General features: G+C 40.8%; 1 protein-coding gene across 2 annotated transcripts; it reads right to left on the reverse strand.

The window, feature by feature from the left end:
* Positions 1-738: 738 nt before the first annotated feature.
* LOC131271947 (sodium-dependent neutral amino acid transporter B(0)AT3) lies at positions 739-20,060 on the reverse strand. Of its 2 annotated transcripts, XM_058273540.1 has the most exons (10): positions 19,769-20,060; positions 7,007-7,239; positions 6,336-6,910; positions 6,110-6,257; positions 5,843-6,044; positions 5,526-5,685; positions 5,280-5,442; positions 4,999-5,199; positions 3,951-4,019; positions 2,417-2,629 (listed from the first exon to the last, which is right to left on the reverse strand). In XM_058273540.1, exons 1-10 carry the CDS (start codon positions 20,058-20,060, stop codon positions 2,417-2,419), a joined length of 2,256 nt encoding a protein of 751 aa, XP_058129523.1. The 2 variants fall into 2 exon arrangements, with proteins under 2 accessions (XP_058129524.1, XP_058129523.1); XM_058273541.1 differs by lacking the exons at positions 2,417-2,629; positions 3,951-4,019 and adding an exon at positions 739-987.
* Between the last annotated feature and the right edge of the window lie 268 nt (positions 20,061-20,328).

Genomic DNA, 20,328 nt, shown 5'->3' on the forward strand with positions numbered 1-20,328 from the left:
GGGGTTGTTTTGTTTTGAGGGTTTTTGTTTGCATCGGTCTTAATTGTTTACTTTTCATGTCTTGGAATTATCCGTTTACTAGTTTTTTCTACAGAAAAAACACACCACCTACCGTGGGGTAACCATTGGTTGAAACAGTACAATTTGTACAACAAGAAAATACACACCTATAGCAGGTAACTAGCAAACCCAAGAATACTGCGTTCCCATCTGTGGCACACCTTGCTTAACTAGTTTTGGTTTATTCGCATGTTTACAGTAGTAGCACGAATGCGAACTTTTTTCGTATTATAATGTCCCGTGTAGGGTAGCACGGAATGGGTTCAACTGAAAACCTGTTGTTCCATTCCTTGTCGTTCGGTTTTACTTGGGTTGTTGTCTTGGATTGTTCTTATTTAATGCTTTACAATTAGCTTGATTTTCAGCATCATCTGCTTATCGTATGCTATACATGATATTTACACGTAACATGGGTATCCTTCTCATGATGCAGCTGGGCTGTTGTCTAGGCAATAATCACTTTTTAGCTATCCAGGAAACCGAATTCATGGAACAAAACCTAAATTGTTCCACTCTCGCCATGCCAAGATGGGAGGATGTGGGGAAGGACCATTTTAAGAGTGCTTAAATACGAGTTAAGAGAAAGAAAAATGGTTAAAAGCTTTTAATCCTCGACATAACTGGCCATTGTCGTCAACAGTGCATCGGTCATCCAACGGTTACCGGGCACCGCAAATCCTAGAAGTCGACCACCTCCATGCGAAAAGGTTTTTTTCTCGATCCTGGGCTCAGTACATTCGGTGTCAAATGTTGCTGGTTCTTATACTGCAACTTCTGATGTTGCGGCGAGGATAATGTGGTAGACGATTTCTTCGCTAGCATCTTGCCCATCGTCGGTGGTTCGTCTTCGTCGTCCGAATCGCTCCGAATATTCACCGGCCCGCCAGGGGCTGGTCCACTGAAATCATCATCATCGTCATCGTCTTCCTGCGGTTTCCAAAATATGGAAAATGGTAGAAAAAAACAATGTGTAGACTCATTTTAGTAGGATTTTCTAAACGATAACTATTTGCTGCACTTTGTGCGTATTGTAACAAGATGCACCTATAGAAGTCTGTAAAAATATATTTGATCATTCCAAACAATGCTAAACTGTACGAACTTGTGTGACATTTTCATTCCTTAATTTTCAAATAATATTTGAATTGTATCTGATAATACTATAAAATAAAACTCCGTAAGTGGAATAAAGGACAGAGATTAAGTATAAAAGAAATTTGTCAACATCAGATGCCAGAATGGCAAAAAAAAAAAAAAATAATACTAGCAAGAAACAAGAGATAGTAACACAGCTACTGTTATTACGACTGAAGCATACTTAAATAAAGTAAAGGCATATTTAAGCGTATTTCAATGACTAAAAAGTAGCATAAGTAATTTCAGGATTAGAAAATAACAAGAAGCGCTGCAATGGACGTAAAGAAGCATTTTAAAACAAAGCACATTATATAAAACAATCTTTAAAAACCTAATTTAAAAACAATTACCATAATCCGTCAACAATGTTTCGTCTGTTTCGTTATAATAAGAATTCGATAATTTCATGCACGCACTAGAGATTGAAGCAAAAATATCACCAAGGACCAACACTGGAACTCATAATTCAAAACAAAGTAGGGGAAACATATTTATAGGGAAATTTGACATCAATTAACTGTTTTATGAACGTTTGAACGGAATAAGGCAAAGAAAAGAGTTGAACAGTGCAGATAGAATCAAGATTATTATACGACTACAAAAGGTTTGATTTGAGAAATCTTTTAGTTCTGACTCATATTTACCATATTGTCAATCGATTAGCAAATTTTCTGTTGGTTGATCTGCATTTGCAAGCCTTTGCATCAACACCATAGTGTGTAATTTTTCTTTTGTTTCAGATGTTTTGTTTAATGTTATAAGCGCGCACAGATCTTTTTTCCACGTTGTGCATCTGTTGACCGGATGTTTGTAACATTCTAATCCATTCGGAACGGTTCGCTTCGAAAGCTTCGGCATCTTTTTCTTAGATACAAACTTTTCCTAACTGCTTTTTGCTTTTGTTCATAACTGACACTGACGGACTGGTTGTTTTACTAATTATATATTTTAATTGATGTTTATCTAGCGGTAGTTGCAGTAGAAGCGATCATACGGGTAGCAGTTCCTTAGTTCAGCATCGCAAGTCAAACCAGACTTAAAGTTCTCTGCCCGTAGTTCGTTCTGTGGAAGCTTTTACACGGTAACAAGGCGTCGAATTTTGTGTAAGATTTTGTTTGCTTTTTAATTTGAATAAATTAAATATTCTTCCTCAAGCTTTTGGGGAAGAATGTGCCTCCGTAGGTACGTTGGATGGCGCAAGATGGCGATCGAGTTACAACTATTGCTTCATGATGGACCTCCTGGTACCGGTACTGGTGATGCTGGTGGTGACGAGGGTAGCGTCGTTGTTGCTACTCGCACCAGTGTTGCTGGTAGTGTTAGTGGTCGGTTTCGTATTGCCATTTCCGTAGCTAACACTACCGGAGCCGGCCACAGTGGTCTTTCCGGGTGAGGACTTGTTGCGTCTGCTAGTAGCGTCGTCGGTTTTCGTCTATAACTTTCAAGTAATAAACTCCATGTCAATGTCACTTTGGCGCACGAGCAGCTACTACAACTGGTGGTATGATGTTACTACTTGGTACTACTCGTTTAGCGTGATTGTTTTTTATTGACATCGAAACATTCAATGAGCAGGATCGGGAATGCAGTTGTCACGGTGCAAAAGTGATGCTGAACAACATTTATCTACGACACACATATACTACGTGGGACGTTTGAGATAGGAAAATTAAATTTGCCAAAATGAACATGACTGGAAACATTTCAAAGTGTAGTACTTTGCTTCTTGAATGATGATTGGTTTGCGGTAGTTTATTATTAGTTTATGTTGAGTGCTTTTCACTTGGTTGTGTAATTTATTTTGAATCTCCGTCGTATATTTTAAGGGTCGAAATGTTTTCGAAGTTTTGGTTCCAAAAACTTTAGTGTACCTTTTTGGAATGTGACCGTACGGGTTTACCGATGTCGATGAGGATGATACACTAACAGCCGGTAGGCAAAGTTGGTTGAGCATGCGGTACGCGTCGATGAGGGTTTCTACAGAACGAGCCTTGGGCCGTTGCGTTCGAGATTCTAGCAAACGATTCCTAGTGAAGCAACCAACATGGAAAGGCAGCACTACGATGTTGGAAAACATGATCGGAGCCGCTGCGATACGCAATTGTTCTTTTCTTTCAGCGCTGTTTCGGTATGCGATGTTAAGGATACATGTGTTACTAGTTATGTTATGCTACAAAGATCACTTGTTCGATATAGGATCTTATGAGCGTATCTATGATGAAAGAAAAATACGAAAAGATAGAGAAAAAGAGAGAGAGAAAGATGAAGAGGAAATGTTCGAGGGAAAGTATGAAGAAGTAACACAATATGTAACAGATACATAGATGAGGTCACTGGCAGTGGAAGTAAAAGCAATCAACTAATATTGCATTCAGATGCTTTAGCCGTTGACATAGAGGTGTGCCAAGCAATAAAAGCTATAATTTTATTTATTATTTTTGTTTGTGTAGAAAATAGGATTGTCCTCAAAGGAAAACCATTCTTCTCAATTTTGACAATGTTTGATTTTTTGCATTTTATTTCTTCATCAGACAAAATGTGAAAGCAGTGTCATTTCGTTGCTCAATTGAATGCAATATTGTTTACTACTTTTCGGTTTACTTTCATCTATTGGCGAATGAAACAATCAGATGAAAGATTTTAGCGATGTGTTGATCTTATTTTTACACCAATAATGAGAGGATAACAGCCAGTAATGAACGGTGAGCGGACGGATGGAGCGGTTTGGGTGTACAAAGTATGGTTAAACTTACATCAAAGTCTCCGATTGTGAAACGTGTGGCCGCCAGTGACTGTGGTGGTGGTAAATCGGGACTTACGACCTGGTTTTGTTCAACACCCGTGCCCATTCGACAGACGGGTGATCCCGTCCGATTAGTTGCGTTCAGGTTTTCAATATACAAAAGCGCCAGAAGCACAAGCATACGGGCCAGGTAAGGATTTAGTATGAAACAACACAGATACAGTAGATACAGAACGGTTTTCGATAGGCAGTATGTGATGATATTTGAAAGATTTCGATCCGTTTTTTGAATGTTTGATGAAATTCCAGAGGGCGAACCAGAAAACAGAGCGAGAAATAAGATATCGATAACAAGAGATAGAAAGAGAAAGAGAAAGAAGAGAACATCGTGGAGTGGTGGATTAGTACAAATTTGTTACATTTCACGTAATGGATTTAGATGAAGTAGAAAAAATGTAAAATGGTTTTTATACAACATTGGTTATTGGTTGGAAAACAACTGTTCGATTTCATATTTCATAGTTGATTTTAGTTTAGCCACTATTCTTTTGAGTTGACAATGACGTGTGCTGAGCACACAGTTTCATGGACTAATTCTATTCGTATGATAGCGCTTTTCAACATGATAAATCAAACAACGCTTGATTCTGTGCATTGACGTATAATGAAACAGTGTGTCTAATCAAACAAAAGTGTATAAAATCAAGTGTTATTTACTGTTACATAGTACAAAATAAAGAGCCACACACATACACACAAATCGCAAAGTAATTAAATAATAAAAGGGAGTGAATTGAAACTTAATAATAAAGACTTTTAAATTGTTATCACTTATAATATGCATATTGCTAAGTACTTATTATGTAAGTCTAAATAGTTCTTATTAGGTAAGTTTTACTCTTTAAATCTTAAACGAACCTTTATAAAAGTACTATGCTTAACCTTATCAATTTAATGTCGTTGTAAGAAATAATACTTTTTTCGTTGGAGAAAGAAGCTCCTGCAGATTCTTCATATTTAGCAGAAACAACCAATATTCCCCTGAAACGGATACTTACGTCGTCTTCGTCGATCATTTCCTTCGTTGAGGCGGTCGTTTCATTTCTTCGGATTGAGCCTTGGTGTATGTCGAGGTCGACCTTCAATATCTGGAACCGTCGCAGCAAGAATACAACCGGCATCGGTAAAACGCCGGCAATGATCATTGCCAGTGCGATGCCCATCACCCAGTTGGGATAAGACTTGTTTTCCACAATGCCCTGGTAAAGACAGTTGAGAAAAAACATTGTAGAGGCGCTATTGGGAAAGTCTCGGCTTTGGTTGCAAACCGTCCACATACCAGAGCGCCGTTCCAAGCACCGTAAGTGGGGTTTCGCAAAACCATCGAGAGCACTGACGACACTAAGATGCAGCCCATAATAGCCGGGCCAATGTATCGCCAGGTCATCTGCCAGTAGAGACCAGGTCGGACGCCAGTCATTTGGTATATGTCCTCTGTGAACCTGTCAAACGAAAGGATGGTAGCGAAGGAATACATAGTTATTGTAAACTCGATTGACTTACAAATTTTAGTAATTTTACATACTTTTCGTGGCCATAAATATAAATTACGGCAATCATTTCCATCAGCGCAACCACAACCAAACCAATCGTACCGGCGAATGAGTCAAACATCTTGAGCCAATACTCGCCCGCACCGGTAGTAAATATCAGTCCAACAGAGAAACAGAATGCACACACGACACCTGTGCAGAGACAAGGACAAGGTAGTATTAGAAGAACGGTAACACAAAAAGTTGTTTTCATCAGATGAAATATTGTTTTGATTCAATTGAGTAGAATAGAAATTCTTGGACCAGGAAGAGATTGTTCGCTTTTCCGGGCTGGTAAAAGGTCACTTACCGGTAACGTATGGTTTTCGAATCCTCTTGAAGATATCAATGTCGAATATGGTACAGAGCATTCCTTCGAGAATGCCAATCTGTGAACCCAGCCCTAATGAGAGCAGCATGGTAAAGAACAGTACTGCCCAGAACGGAGATCCTGGAAGCTCGACGATAGCTTCGGTGAAGACAATAAACGCTAGACCGGTTCCTTCCGCAGCCTAAGGTAAAGAAAAGAAACGTTGGTGAACACCGTCTTCTTGAAACACACTATGTCCAATCTTACACTAGAGAGTTGGTCCTCTAAGCTGCACTTTTCGAACTCCCAGTCCTTGGCGACCGTATCATTCAAACCCGCCATAACTTGCTCGTACTCGCTGTTGGCAACGTCCATCGAAGAAAGCAGCTTATGTTTCACTAGAATATGCTTATTTCTGCAAGTAGATAAACGAGGTGAGTACAACATGGCACCGGATAGGTCAGCCGGTTGCGGCCAAAAGCCGTCGACTTACAACTGGATACATCTTTCAACTCCTAACGTAGCCTTATAACCTAGGATGGCGAAGATCACGACACTAGCGTAGATCGCAGTGATGGCGTTGCAGACCGACACCAGCAACACGTCGCGGACACAGTTGTTTTTCGGCGTGTTGTAGCTACCGAATGCTATGAGAGAGCCGAACGCCAGCCCGAACGAGTAGAACACCTGTGTGGCCGCGTCAAGCCACACCGTCGGTTCGAGCAGCTTCTCGACCTTGGGCGTGTACATGTGCATCAGGCCGGCACCGGCCCCCTTAAGGGTGATACCGCGGATGAAGAAGATCGTCAGCACGATGTACGGAAAGAGGGAGGTAAAGTAGACCACTTTGCCCGAGCTCTGGATGCCCTTCATGACGATGAAGAACACCACCGTCCAGGAGAGCATCAGGCAGAGCACGATCCACCACTTGAAGCCGCCGGTTTCGTCTATACTCGGTGCGGCGTCCAGCGTCGTACGGTACCAGAAGTACGCCGTCCCGGACGAACGTTCGCATTCCTCGACGTCGGTTCCGTTGAGCTGCGGGCAGGTTCCCCAGGGCAATGGATACTAAGCAGACGAATAGAAAAGATAACGTTCCGATCGGTTCTGTGTCCGGGATCTACTTCAACGCTTCACTGACGCTGAATCGATTCTAGCACTCACCCGGAAGCTGTTGAAAAAGTAGTAGAAGCACCAGGTAATGATCACGTTGTAGTAGATCGCCACGAACAGTGTGACGATACACGAGCTTATCCCAATTCCGCCGAGCCATGGGTGAATCGTATTCCACACACCGAGCGCTCCGAGTCGCATCCGTTGCCCCATTCCCAGCTCGATCAGGAACAGTGGTATGCCCTCGAGAATCAACATCACCATGAACGGTATCAGAAACGCACCTGGAAACCCAAGAGGAGTAGAAGAACAAATGTAAGAATCTGACAACAACGTTATATCTTTTCTGCAGCAGTCGCAGAATGAATTCTGTCTTGAAAGTGCCGGTCGTAGGTAGATTTTGTTTTCTTTTCCAATTCTTTGCTCTTCAAAAAACCAACACCTAATAGGCGCCGATAAGAAATTGATTTTTCTTGTTCGAACGAATGCTTGCTTCCCGAGAGTACTTTTATCTCGTTGGGCGAAGCATTGTCCACAGCAAAGCAAGAACCAATCTAGATAATGGTACATTCAAGATTCCTTGAAAATGAAAAGTTTCATTTTTAGTTCGTTTTTCTACGAAACGTTCCAATGAGAAGGGCTAGGGAATTGGCTTTACTTCTCATACAACCAATTCAACGCTTAGTTTTGAATAGTAGATTAAATAAATAAACAAATACTTAGCTACCAAACCTTGGTAAATGCAAAGTTTATATGTGTAAAGTTTTGTTCAAATCAGCCGAGAAGGGATTGAAATCATATAAAAGAGTTGTTGGAAATGATTTATACAACATATTTTTAGATGGTTAAACTTAGTCCGAAGATTTTTTTTGAAAACCTATTCAAAAACTATTAGTACCACTAAAGCAACAAATGGTTGCTTCGGTTCGGTTAAATTTAAATCCAATAAGTTTGAATGTTACTGTTTCGAATCAAACTGAAATGTGGTAGAAAATTTAATATGATATTAGATAAATTGAAGACATAATTAGATTGAGATTAGATTCGTGAAATGTGAAGGACATAAAGTCTGAATAAAATACATATAGAAAAAGCATAGATACACTATTTAAATGTGAAATTAATAAACACGCTGTTTCTAAGAAGATCTATGTTTTGTGCAAATTTAACTTTTTTACAATTCTGATTTGCTGTAAAAAAATTACTAGGTATTAAGCGACAAGTATTATTTGCTTATATTTGCTATTATAAACGAACTTCTAGATCGAATTTTTGGACAAACAAACCGTCAGTATATCTTCATTTTCATAAGGTCAAAATGGTCCCTGATACGGATACAAGCGTTTCCTGGTACGAGGAGCAATTTATGCCAAACCAAGGTTAAGTTTTTAAAGGAAAAGATGGTCGTAAAGTCTGCCGTGAGCCAAAGTTTTTGACCATGCTCATTATACCTTCCTCACCGCAGCTTAGCGATAAGGGAAACCAGCCCAAATAATAACCACAACGTCCATGAAACTTCGGTTCACAGTCCGTTTCGTTTCGCTTCGCTCCAGCGTTCCGGTCCAGTCCATATAATGATGCAGCGTTCGATTCGCTCGTCGGGTGTCTTCGGGGCTTTGGTTAGGATTAGCCTAGCTTTAGGGGCCACTAATTGTTTGCCGTAATGCCAGGTGGTACGGGAAGCCACGTGCAGTTTTGCCGTAGGAACCGGCGCGACCATGCCCATGCTGGCAAGTGCTATGTTTGATGAACGTCAGTTATCCAGCCGGCCGGAGGAATCGTTGGAATTGGATCGAACGCCCGGCGTTAGGCCCGGTGCTAGTTAGCAGTGGATTACGTCGCACCGAATGGCATGTCAGCAGGTTATTTATCCCAGGGGCACAGCGTGGAGTCGGGTTTTCCTAGGTGCAAGGTCGCGCAATGGAAACCAATTTTCTTTCCTGTGCTTATAAATAGAACCGCAAGATTTGAAATATTCAACAGCACTGCATTTCTTGCCACTGCTGCGGTGCATTCAATTTTGGATCCCAGAAAATGGTCCAGACCTAACTGCACCATCTCAACGAAAGTCATGGTTGCGAATACTAACCGAACTTTATGCCTCTCTTTTCTGTGAACATATATCTACCCAAGCTTAGAAAGTCAAGTTTTCGCAGAAATATTTCAAAGGATACATTTACTTATATTCATATATTTTAAAAGAACACAAAACTGATGGCGCTCAATGCAACACACATATATACCTCGTTTTTATTAGGAGAGCAACATGACGAGCACATGTTGGGCTTTCAAAGGCTATGCCAGCCATCTGTTTAAAGTGTATAATCTACCAGTACGTCACACAATGCCATTGATTTAACATGTGGTATATTGTGGTTTAGTTCTTTATGTCGTTTATGAGTATAATTTGCTGCCCCTCATCTGCTTGTTGATTGCACTGTAAGCTGATCAACTTACGTATGGTGTGTATTTTAAAGATGAATGAATGCAACTCTGGGCATAAAAATTGCAAGCAACACATACATGTCAGTTGGAGCAGTTGATAAGAGTTAAACCTTGTTTTTTTTCTTTTTTTCTTTTCTATGTTCCTTTAAACACATTTTCAGTTGTTTCAAAAACTGACTCATATCGCTATCAAGTGGCAGTCGTTAGGGAAATGCAGTAATGGCATAAACAAAAAAAAAAGATGACGCATTTATGGGCACCTCGTTTAGTTAATCCCACGTGTTGTGCTGACCGCGTTGGTTCAACTAAAATAACTTGTTTTCCGGCACCTCTCTTTCATTTTACGACGGGGGTGTGGAAGCCTCTACTAAACCGGAAATAGAATCCCGAGAGTTTGTGAATGGATGCATGGCAACTTGTTTGCCTGACCGAAATTTACACGGTAGCGCGTTAGAATTTGTGGCCTGTAAATCACTTCCATTCTACACTAGCAAAACGTGCTCATAATGACAGGAAATATTTTCAGCTATATTGCTAACGAAACATCCACTCACCCGCCCCCCGGGGACAGAAAGGGTAGTTGCATCAGTCTTTCCCGGTTCCATTGTGTGCGTTTAAATCAATTTGTGCGCCCAAAGTGTACTGCATCGAAGCAAACCTGGCTCGAGTTCGTCATGCAAAATCGGATATTCATTCTTGTCATTTTGCTAAGTGGCATTGCTATTTTTGCCGGTGCTATACAATTTCTCGGCTTTCCCCGGGGGCTTACGTGATTGACATCTAATTGTACTGCATAGCTGAATTAGTGCATGATTTATGCTGCAGCTAGCATTTCGAGAGGTTTTTATCATGAGCTGTACGAAGTCAAGGCTTGTAGCTGTTTTGGATCCCAGCAATATAAGAGTTTAAAATGAATAGCAATGCACCATGCTCGTTTAATCAGTGAACATTAATACATTGTCCATGACGAAGCCCTCTTTATAAATGGGCAGTCTGTTCAAGAATACCTGCTGAATATATTATTTCTAGCATTATTGAGTAATTTATTTGACATGGAATACTCTATTCCCACTAAGTACTCTGAATGTACTTCGTTACATGCCAACTGCGAAAAGATCATCCACATTATTTGCTGCGTATGCGACCAATGCGACGATCTTTAGCTATTTTCGTATATAATAATTTTCCTTCCGAGGGTCGACCATGGCCCAACATACACGCGCGCGAAAAGTAACCCTTATTCGATCGAAGTCCGATTCGATGTCGCTACTAATTCAAAATCAGAAAACTGGTCTTGCTAAACAAAACCGACCCTTCTGTGCGTAATTGTTGGAATTTTGTGTTGTTAGTGAGTGTAAGAGTGAGAGAAAGAAATAGGGAAAGGTAGAACGAGAAAGTGAGAGAGAAAGAGAGAGACATACAGTAAAGATAGAGGCAGTCATAGTCGGAAAAAGAGAGACAAAAATGGAAAGTATGACAAGGTGAGGCATAGGGATAGGGATAGATATAGCCAGAGAGCGAAAGAGAGAGAGAGAGATGAATAAAAAGGGAGAGAGATTATGAGAGAGAGGCAGTATGAATGCGATGGGAGATAGGAGATGGGAGATGGGAGATGGGAGATGGGAGATGGGAGATGGGAGATGGGTGATTTGTGGCAGGAGGTTTGTGGTTTGTGATGGGAGGTGGGAGGTATGTTGGTGGGAGGTGAAAGGTGAGATTTGGGAGGTGGGTGGTGGGAGGTTTGAGGTGGACGGTGATAGGTGGGTGCTGGGTGGTGGGTGTTGGGTGTTGGGTGGTGGGAGGTGGGAGGTGGTAGATGTTAGATGTGAAATGGGAAATGTGAGATGGAGAGGGAGAGAGAGAGAGAGACAGAGAGAGAGAGAGAGAGAGAGAGAGAAAGATAGAGAGAGGGAGAGAGAGATAGAGAGAGAAAGAGAGAGAGAGAGAGAGAGAGAGAGAGAGAGAGAGGGAGAGAGGGAGAGAGAGAAAGACAGAAAGACAGAAAGAGAGAAAAGAGATAGAGAGAGAAATCCAACGGCATTGGACGGTATGTACGAGTTCCGCGGTTATGTGAGAGGAAGTGAGAACAATCACGCTCGCACACAGGATTAGCTTATAACGCAGCCAATCGATTCGTACTCGAATCTCAATGCATGTGTTTGCGGATCGTCACACACATGGAAGGAATTCTCCATTACAAACGAAAGAAAGGAGAAACTGATACGTGGGGAATAGTGAACCCCAGAATTTGCAGCGAATGCGGCACGGATGGCATGGAGAGAGAAGGAGATGCCATGCAATTGACATCTCTGAATTGTTTTTATACTGTTTGAGACGATTCTTACTATTGGCCGAAACAATGCGCAATTCACATCGCAATTCACATTTACGGATTATCATGCGTAGTAAGAGTGTTATGCTTAGTTTATAAGGCCGAAAAATAAATGTGCGCAGATTTTGACCGTTGGCTGACTCACTATATAACATTTTACCGTTTGCAAAGGTTGCTTTGCGGTTCATGTAAGCTAAGCATAAAAAGTGGTGCAACCACAGGGCATGCGCTTTGGAGCACAGAAACTGGTACAATATGCTGTAACTCGGTACAAGTATCTGTCTTTGAAAAATTTCCTATTAACCGAGCTGTTTGATAGACGCGTTTAGTTTTTTGGTATCATTTTGCGATATAACAGTGTGTCAAAACGACAGGGCTGCATGCGTGATAGCGTGAGAATTGAGGAGTGAGAACGGGAACGCTCACTCGGGACTTATATTAGTTTAGAACTATATAGTTCAAATGTTTGAACCGGAGCCCGGGACGATATATAAACCGGAAAAGGACTGGGGGTTAGGATCAGAAAAACGGACGAATTAACTTAATTTTGACGAATTGACTAAGTCTAAAATAATTATTCGCTTCGAACTTCTTCGAAATCCGAAAGTAGTAGTTACAACACAGTGCTTTTACATTTATGTCGATGGGGGCTTCAGTTAAAGGGATAAATTCTATGCGCCAAGATCAGGCACTGGTCGAACAGGGAGCGGGTCAGATTATTTCGTTAGTTTTGATCCTGCAATTCATATTTGTATTAGAACCCACTAACTGCTCGGCAATTGTCAATACAATATACCTTCGGCAGAAAGACCTAGAAACTGTAACGGGGACGACATGGAACCTTTAATGGGCCGGTAGATGAGCCAGGAACTGCTGACGGGCTAGGTACCTGGCCTAAAAAACCTAGTTAGAAAATAAAATGCGTCAAAAACGTTGAATATTTGCAATTTAGATCAGAAAGAGAAACGCAACAGCTACGCAAAAGCATCACGCATAACAAATTCGCGGAAGTAAAAATGCTTACATCACTTCGACCAGTTTTTTTTTCATTTAACAAAAAGCTAAAATCATGATAAACAAGTTCACTAGGTTTTTGGTATCCAACAGAATTACCACTGTACAATAAATAAGTGGGACCTGTGTTCAACGCCTGACACAGTTCGAGGCAAATTACATGTTGTTGCCTGTTAAAAATGCCTATTAAAAACAAAATTTATTTTTAGTTAAAGCTGTTGACGTTCATGCAACTAGAAATTTTTACCAAAATTAAATACTATACATTCAGTTTAAAACATCTTATTCCGACAAAGGCAGACCTTGGTCCTACATTCCAATTAATTAAACCGTGAATCCCGTTGGTACAACTTATATATTGCTTGGTATATAACTCGCCGGGGATCTGTAGGAGGATGCACTGGGTTTTGCATCCACTCCGGGTTTTGCAATGCTCCGCTTTAAGGCAAAGGCTGCGATTGCATATGGCAATATTCCACCTACACGTTCACAGTACGCATCGCATCGCGGCACAGCAACATCACGATCCACCCCGATCAAGTGCATCGTAATTTGCTCGGACTGACTTCAGGTTCTGTGCAGGGCATGTTCGCGTTTTCCCCCATCAAACGATGGAGTGATGGTATATTTGCAATCGATGCGCCGTATTTTCCTTTCTGTCGGAGCATGTTATGTGGTGAGCTGTTTCATAACATGGGAGTCTCACGCGGACGCTACACAGAACTGGTAACTCATGCCCGCAAACGTGCAACCTGCCAATCACTGTTGCATTGCTGGCGCGTCTAGGTTGTTAACATTTTATTTTCCTGTAGGTCACCAATGCCTAGGGCACCGTGTCACGCAATCCTTTCCCTTGGCGGTGCATTGTTTGGGGTGGTAAAATTCTATACCTTCCACAGCTTTCCTTTTTCAAAATCTCTCGATTTTTAAACACTAACTATCGCTAGGCTCTGCTTTTTCCATACCAGTCTGGACCCTTACATAGTTGCCTGGGAAAGTGAAGCAAATGGTGCCTTCGTTTCGAGGAGTAAAGTAACTACACGTCTATTTTCTGAACCGAACCCTTCCATGATGCAATTGCAAATCGATTGCGCCCTTGGCTAACAATTTCTCGGCCGATTTGACGATTACACGGATGGGTGTAAAATATGTACTGTGTTGAATGGTCCCGCACACAGTAGCGAGGAATGGGGAGACACCTCTTGAGACAGCTAAAATTATAGCATTATGTACAGTTGGCGCCACGCTTTGTACCATACGTTAACCTATGGTAGCACAAATGCATTGGATTCATGGTGGGGATGCATTTTTTGTTGAAGTTGATACGACTTCTACGCAATGGAATTGAATAAAATGCAATAAAAATTGAATAAAAATTAAGCATCTTATTAACTTTTTCTTACTAGTGATTGAAACCACTAACGAAGTACCGTATTCTTAGTAAAAGAAAGTCAATTTTCTCGAAGGAGTGCGACGTCAAGTCATTCGATCGATGATACATTTAATACCGCAGCCTAAGTTAGTTTTACGACCCGTTTTTTTTAACCAACAACAGTGAAGTAACTAGTTTCGATCAAGATAGAGAAGGAATTTTTGGGTTAGCTTTAACTGTTTTTCGTAGAACAGGGTGATATTCAATAAGCTGATCTAATCTCTCAATAGCAAATCAATAGTACTGAATCGTTTATCTTCCATAGTGGACCTGTAAAACCTGCAGCATTCAAATTCACCGTAAAAGCGTGTTATATGTTTAAACTTATAAACTTGTCTGCAAAATTGAAGTACAATCCTAAAACCGAGAATTATTTTTATGGTTGAAGCAATCGTTAAAAACTATATCGTTCTTACTATATCGTAGGTTTCCATGGCAATACATGAAAGTTTTTCTCAAAAAACCTTGTGGATCCTTAGAGTTTAGCATTTTTATTACTTTGCATCTCTTGCAGTGCCTATATGTAAAGTGCTCAAAAAAACTAAATTTTTCGCAAGAACCTTGAAACCTTTTTAGAATTTGCGAATCTTGAAGCTTGAAAATCTTCCATTCCTCAACATAATTTATTACTCGTTGATTAATTACGCACGATTTTGGAATAATGGTTATTCTAGAAAGGAAATTAAATCAGCAATCAAAGATCTGGCAATTCAATTGAGATGAGAAAAAAATGAGAAGCATTTAAAAAAAAAAGTAGATAAAAATGACTTTACGGCGGTAAAGAAAGAGTACATTAAAAAATGGACACATTTAATCGACTTTTCAACCTGGAACGAAAACTGCAAGTAATTTTCTTCTCCAAAACATATTGTCAAGAGCAGTTTTTAGTTTGTATTCGGAAAAAGTTGACAGCCTACAATGCCTATAAATTGTTGCTAATTGAAAAAAGTGTATCAGTCTTAAATGTAGGCTCTATTTCAACTATTTAGAAGAGAACGGAACAGTAAGTGATCGTTAAGGCAATAATAGAACTGAAAAACATGCCAACCCATAGTTTTGTTGGATACGGTTAAAGTTGTCTGACACGGCGTTGAAATGTGTTTTAAAGGATTAAGCTGATATTACTTTACATTACAATTTACTTTATTCAACTATCTTGCGTAGTGTTTTTACTATCGCCGATGAAATTTTATCCATTTTTTTATGGAAACGTTAGGTTTGACTTTTGCCTTCAACTATCTATATTTGTCGAACAATCAAGTCATTCTAAAGACTAGTCTTGCTAATTTGCTAGACAACGCTGCTTTGCGAAATGTTTATCCTTTTCAAGGGAAAGCTGACCGCTTTTTGCAGCTATTTCAAACTTCAAGTAGACTTTGTTTAACCTTTCTTCCAATCGCAAACATTGTGCGTGGCGCTCTAACGTGTTCGACAATTGCACGCGACTATTTGTGGGGCCACCTTCGAGACAAGCCGCCCAATGACACATTACTATGTCACCACCCTGTGTCGGTTCGACGCTGCCGAAACAATTACGTGTACGAACTAGACGAGCGTGTGACACATACCTACAATTAACGTAAGAACCAACCGTCCTCCCTCGCACATCGCATCGATCGATTGGCCTGGTCAGCTCGTTACTCTGTCAGAGCTCGTTGGCTTGGTTGGCAGTATAATTGCGGGCCAACATTGCGGTTGCGGGGGGTTGAAGTGAGCGATCAAAATGGTGAGTGGAAACGGGGCTCTGGTAGTTACCCTGCTCTTGCATTTTGCGAATTAATCAATGAACTGTACCCAGCTGGTGTCACTGACGCAGTGCTTCGTCGACTGCCACACCGACATGGCCGAGTGCACTGATTGCACTGGCATGAACTTGAACTTCGATAAGCGCACGCGGAAGGCGCCATCGTAGTGGTAGTTTTGGCCAACCACAGCCGTACGAAAGACATGATCGTGTGACAGATCGGCCGGTCGCTTGATTGAAGGTGAGGGCGTGGCTGAAAGTTCAAGGTGCAGTGGAATTTGCCGGTCAGACTACAACAACGTGTGCAATGGAGGCGCCTAGCTATTTTCGGTTTTTATTTCTATGTTGCTTCATTTCATCTAATTAAATTTGAATGCAAATAATATCAATGCTGATAATAAAAGTTTAAATGCATTCTCGTAGGATAATATTGCGCCAAAAAAATAAATTATTCAACTGCAACCGGAAAAGACGGCAACAATGGAGGCGCCTAGCTGCTTGCTCTTTTTTCACAGGGAATTTTTCAGCATATGTTGAATAATTCGAACTAATTTCAACTGGTTGCAAATTATCTGGTAACTAACCGTTACTATCAACAATATGAGTTGAATAAAAACCAAAATTTTTGCGACATGGTTTCCGATAGTTAATATAAAGGGCATAAAACCTTAAATTAATTAAAAAAATTTAGCACATAATAGTAATTATTAGTATTTCGATGAAAATATTTTAATATTTGTCAAATAAACATGTACAAAAGCATACATTAACTTTTACTTATACACAAATGTACAATGTTAAAAAAACATTGTTCTTATCACCTCGAGATAACCCATGTGTTTTTGAAAGTTTCTATATATTTAAAGAAATAATTCTATTTTCGTGCAACTTTTTAGCAGCTTTTGAGTAGATATAATAAAACTCATTAGAATGCCAGGTCGATGACACTGAACGGTAATAAAAAACTCATCTACCATCACGATGGCAATGAGTGGGTAGCCCCGAGCTTGCAGTCCCTCGTGCCCCTCCTAAAATAATCAAAATGTCGTTTAGCGCTATTGTCGGTCCGTGCTACACATTAGACATCGTTAAAGTCCCAGCAGTAAGCTAGTTAAGCTAGTGTGCATTCGTGTGTCGTATGTATGGGGTCGCCACGATCAAGACAGATTCGATTAAACATCGGCGAAGATTTATCGACGAAGGATAAAAGAACAAACCGCTTCGAAACATGGTCCGATGTTTAATCGATTTCGATGCCGTACGAAATCAGTTCTGTCAGCTGGTACAGTGGATAAAATGATATAGAAAACAGATTGGGCCATGGTTGGCAATGATTTGGCTGCAATGGCCATGAATGACATTTACAGATTGATCTCGAATCTTTAAACAAATGTAAATAGCGCGTTCGCGACCAAAGAACGTAGTACTGACCGTAATATGTTTCAGCAGTTTCAATGGAACTACGTACTGAAAAATATTCTTTCCAGTAGTTGCGACGAATTTTGCCATCATCGGTGCCTAATGAATCTATTAACCTCTGTCCACAACCGACACCGCTCGGTGTTAATTGATAAATTTGACCCTGGTATGCGAAAGAGTGCGACGAAATGAAATTTAAATCGCTGCGTCTAACAAGCACAGAACCTAGGTTGGCACGTTGGCCTAGAATCGGGGCAGAATCAAGCCTATGTTCACTGCCCAATCTCGTTGGCCAGCGTTTTTGCGTTATGGCGCGTGGTTTGTGCTACAAGCCGAGCCTGAAGCTTCTTGCGGGCTCGCAAATGATCACCCGTTGTCCGTATCAATCGAAATGTAGACCTTACCAACCAATGAACGCTGATTGGAACAAATGCCCGTAATTGATACGGTGCAGTGTGTACGCAAACACACAGTTGCAATCGCGCGATACAATCGTGGCATTGTGACGATCGATAATAAATTAGTAACATTCCCACCCCGCTTTCCCCTGCCACGGTTTTGATGAAGGCGGAAGTCGAGTGGTGTCGTCTGATGCGACGATTTCAATTTCAACCAACAAACGCAAACTCATACGCAGTTAAACTTTCGGCAGAAAAGTAATCAATAGTGTGGTCTGTTACTAGAAATGGGGAATAGAATACAATTTTGTTGAAATGAAGTTGTTGTAAAATTTTTAGAAATTGATAACTTCAGAAAAGAACACCTTTTGTAAAAACTTGGCAACTGAAACCATTTGGTACTGAGCGATCCAAAAATGTTTGTTCGTTTATTTGAAATATGGTAACTTTTTAAACATATGGTAAGCAAATATAATTATCATAACATGTAAACTAGACATAATCTTTATTATTACACAGCTTACGGAAACAGCTACGGAAAATATTTAATGAACTATAAAATACAAAATCCCCATCGTAATCCAATTTACAGATTTTAATAGATGGTTGTATATCTCCGAAAACCCCTATCAAGTATCCAGCAAAAACCATTGACAAAACTAGTTTTTATTAATATTGACACATTCTATAAAAACCATTATTTATCGCATAAGCACATTAAATGTTATCAATTATGTTAGCGGTGTAATAATTGTTTATCAAACGAAAAAAATGTGTTAAATTATCAGATTCATATGGATATTATAAGTAAGTTGAAAGAAATTTTAAGTAGGCTAGATTGTATCGGTAAAAAAATTTACTGAATCTTTTACCTCTCTCAACCTTCCAATCAAAATTCGAGTTACATAAGTTCTAAGTTTATGGCCTAGTAAGTAATAACATTCTGTGACAGCCGGGCAGTAGCGTCGGTTTGAAAATCGGCCTATGAGCGGGGCTCTTACCACCTTGTCGGCATGGGTTCGAATCCAAACCCAGGATCCTACGAGAGGACTGACTATCCACGTACACAAAGGGAAAACATATTGTAAGCCCTTAACGCAGATTCAAAAACGGTCGTTAGGGCAAAGAGAAGAAGAAGAATAAACAACAACATTATCACACCAAACAGAAAGCGGTGCGTATTCGAACGAATTATTAATAACAATAATAATCCAACATAATAAGACCACGATTCTATTTTGAAATGGCAATAATAAAATGATAATTTTCTTGGTTCTTATTAACCTTGGTATTCATCCTCGTAACATTAATTCTTATTTGTCTCATTGCAGCCTAACCAAGATCTCGCCAGTTTCGTCAGTGGTTTTCCTGTTTCGAAACAAACTCCCTAGTGTATGATAACAACATAGCAGCAAAACATTAAATATCATATTAGGTATTCATTTTTTCTATGTTTGCCTATTTGACGAAAAATACGCAACGTAATGTACAGTTACATAAACAAGTGGGTGATTTATTGTTCAACGTTCTCCAGGAATGCATATGCGTAATTAAAGTTAGGACGACAAAGAGCTAAATTATTTATATGCAACGATACTAGTTTTACTTATTACCAGATCCAACTCGGTTGAAAGAAACGGATTCTGTGTAGTTGAAAAACCAAAAACAATTGCGAGTTGCAAGGAAAGCTCGTTGCCAAATTTGAATGTCTGCTGAAATTATGCCATGCGCGAAGCCACAGAGAAAGATTATCACCCCGGATTTCATCGGTTTTGTGGGGTGCCCTTTTTGGCAGCTCGGTTTCAATTGGCATGTGCAGCAGGATAAATAATCTCCCATCAGCCTAAATCAATAATTTATCACCCCGCCGGCGGGACACATTTGACTTGGAACCAGATTTGGCAATCGGCGCCGAGATAGGGTGGACCAAATGCCACAAGCAAGCCATCGAATTGTGATCATCTTTGGCGTTCGAGCAAGCGACCAACCGAATTGGATGAATTAGGAAACTGTTACTGGTGACACTTACCTCCACCGTTCTGTTGGCACAGGTAGGGAAACCGCCAGATGTTGCCGAGTCCGACCGAGTAGCCGATAATACTGAGGAAAAACTGCATCTTGCCGGACCAGGCTGCCCGATCGGGGTCACCATCGGGCAGGGCTCCGGCTCCGTCCCGTGACCCGATCGAGTTGCGGTCCGGGGGCGATAGCATGATCGTGACGCCGTGCGTGCCGTCGCCGCGTGCGCGCGTGTTGAGCGGCGCCATCTCGTGCCCATTGTTGCTCCGTGGGCCCGGAACCCCGTCCACCTTAGTCGTCATCTTCGCCGGGCGGATCCGTTGGTAACCGCTGTCTGGACCGCGGATCCGTCGTGCACCACTTTACGATGTCACGCTTCGAGTGCCGATCCAATGTCACGGTTGCGCGAGGACTGCCGGGACGGACTGCGACGGTGGAACTGCAGCAGTAGAGGAAAGTAGATCAGAACAGAAAGGAACGTGTCATAATCATGTTACACAAGATGGGAACGGCTCGTTATGGCCGGCGGCAAGGTTTTTCTAATAAAAAACATAATCGTTGAAAAAACCA

Source organism: Anopheles coustani, chromosome 3, assembly GCF_943734705.1.
Source record: "Anopheles coustani chromosome 3, idAnoCousDA_361_x.2, whole genome shotgun sequence".
Lineage (NCBI taxonomy): Eukaryota > Metazoa > Arthropoda > Insecta > Diptera > Culicidae > Anopheles > Anopheles coustani.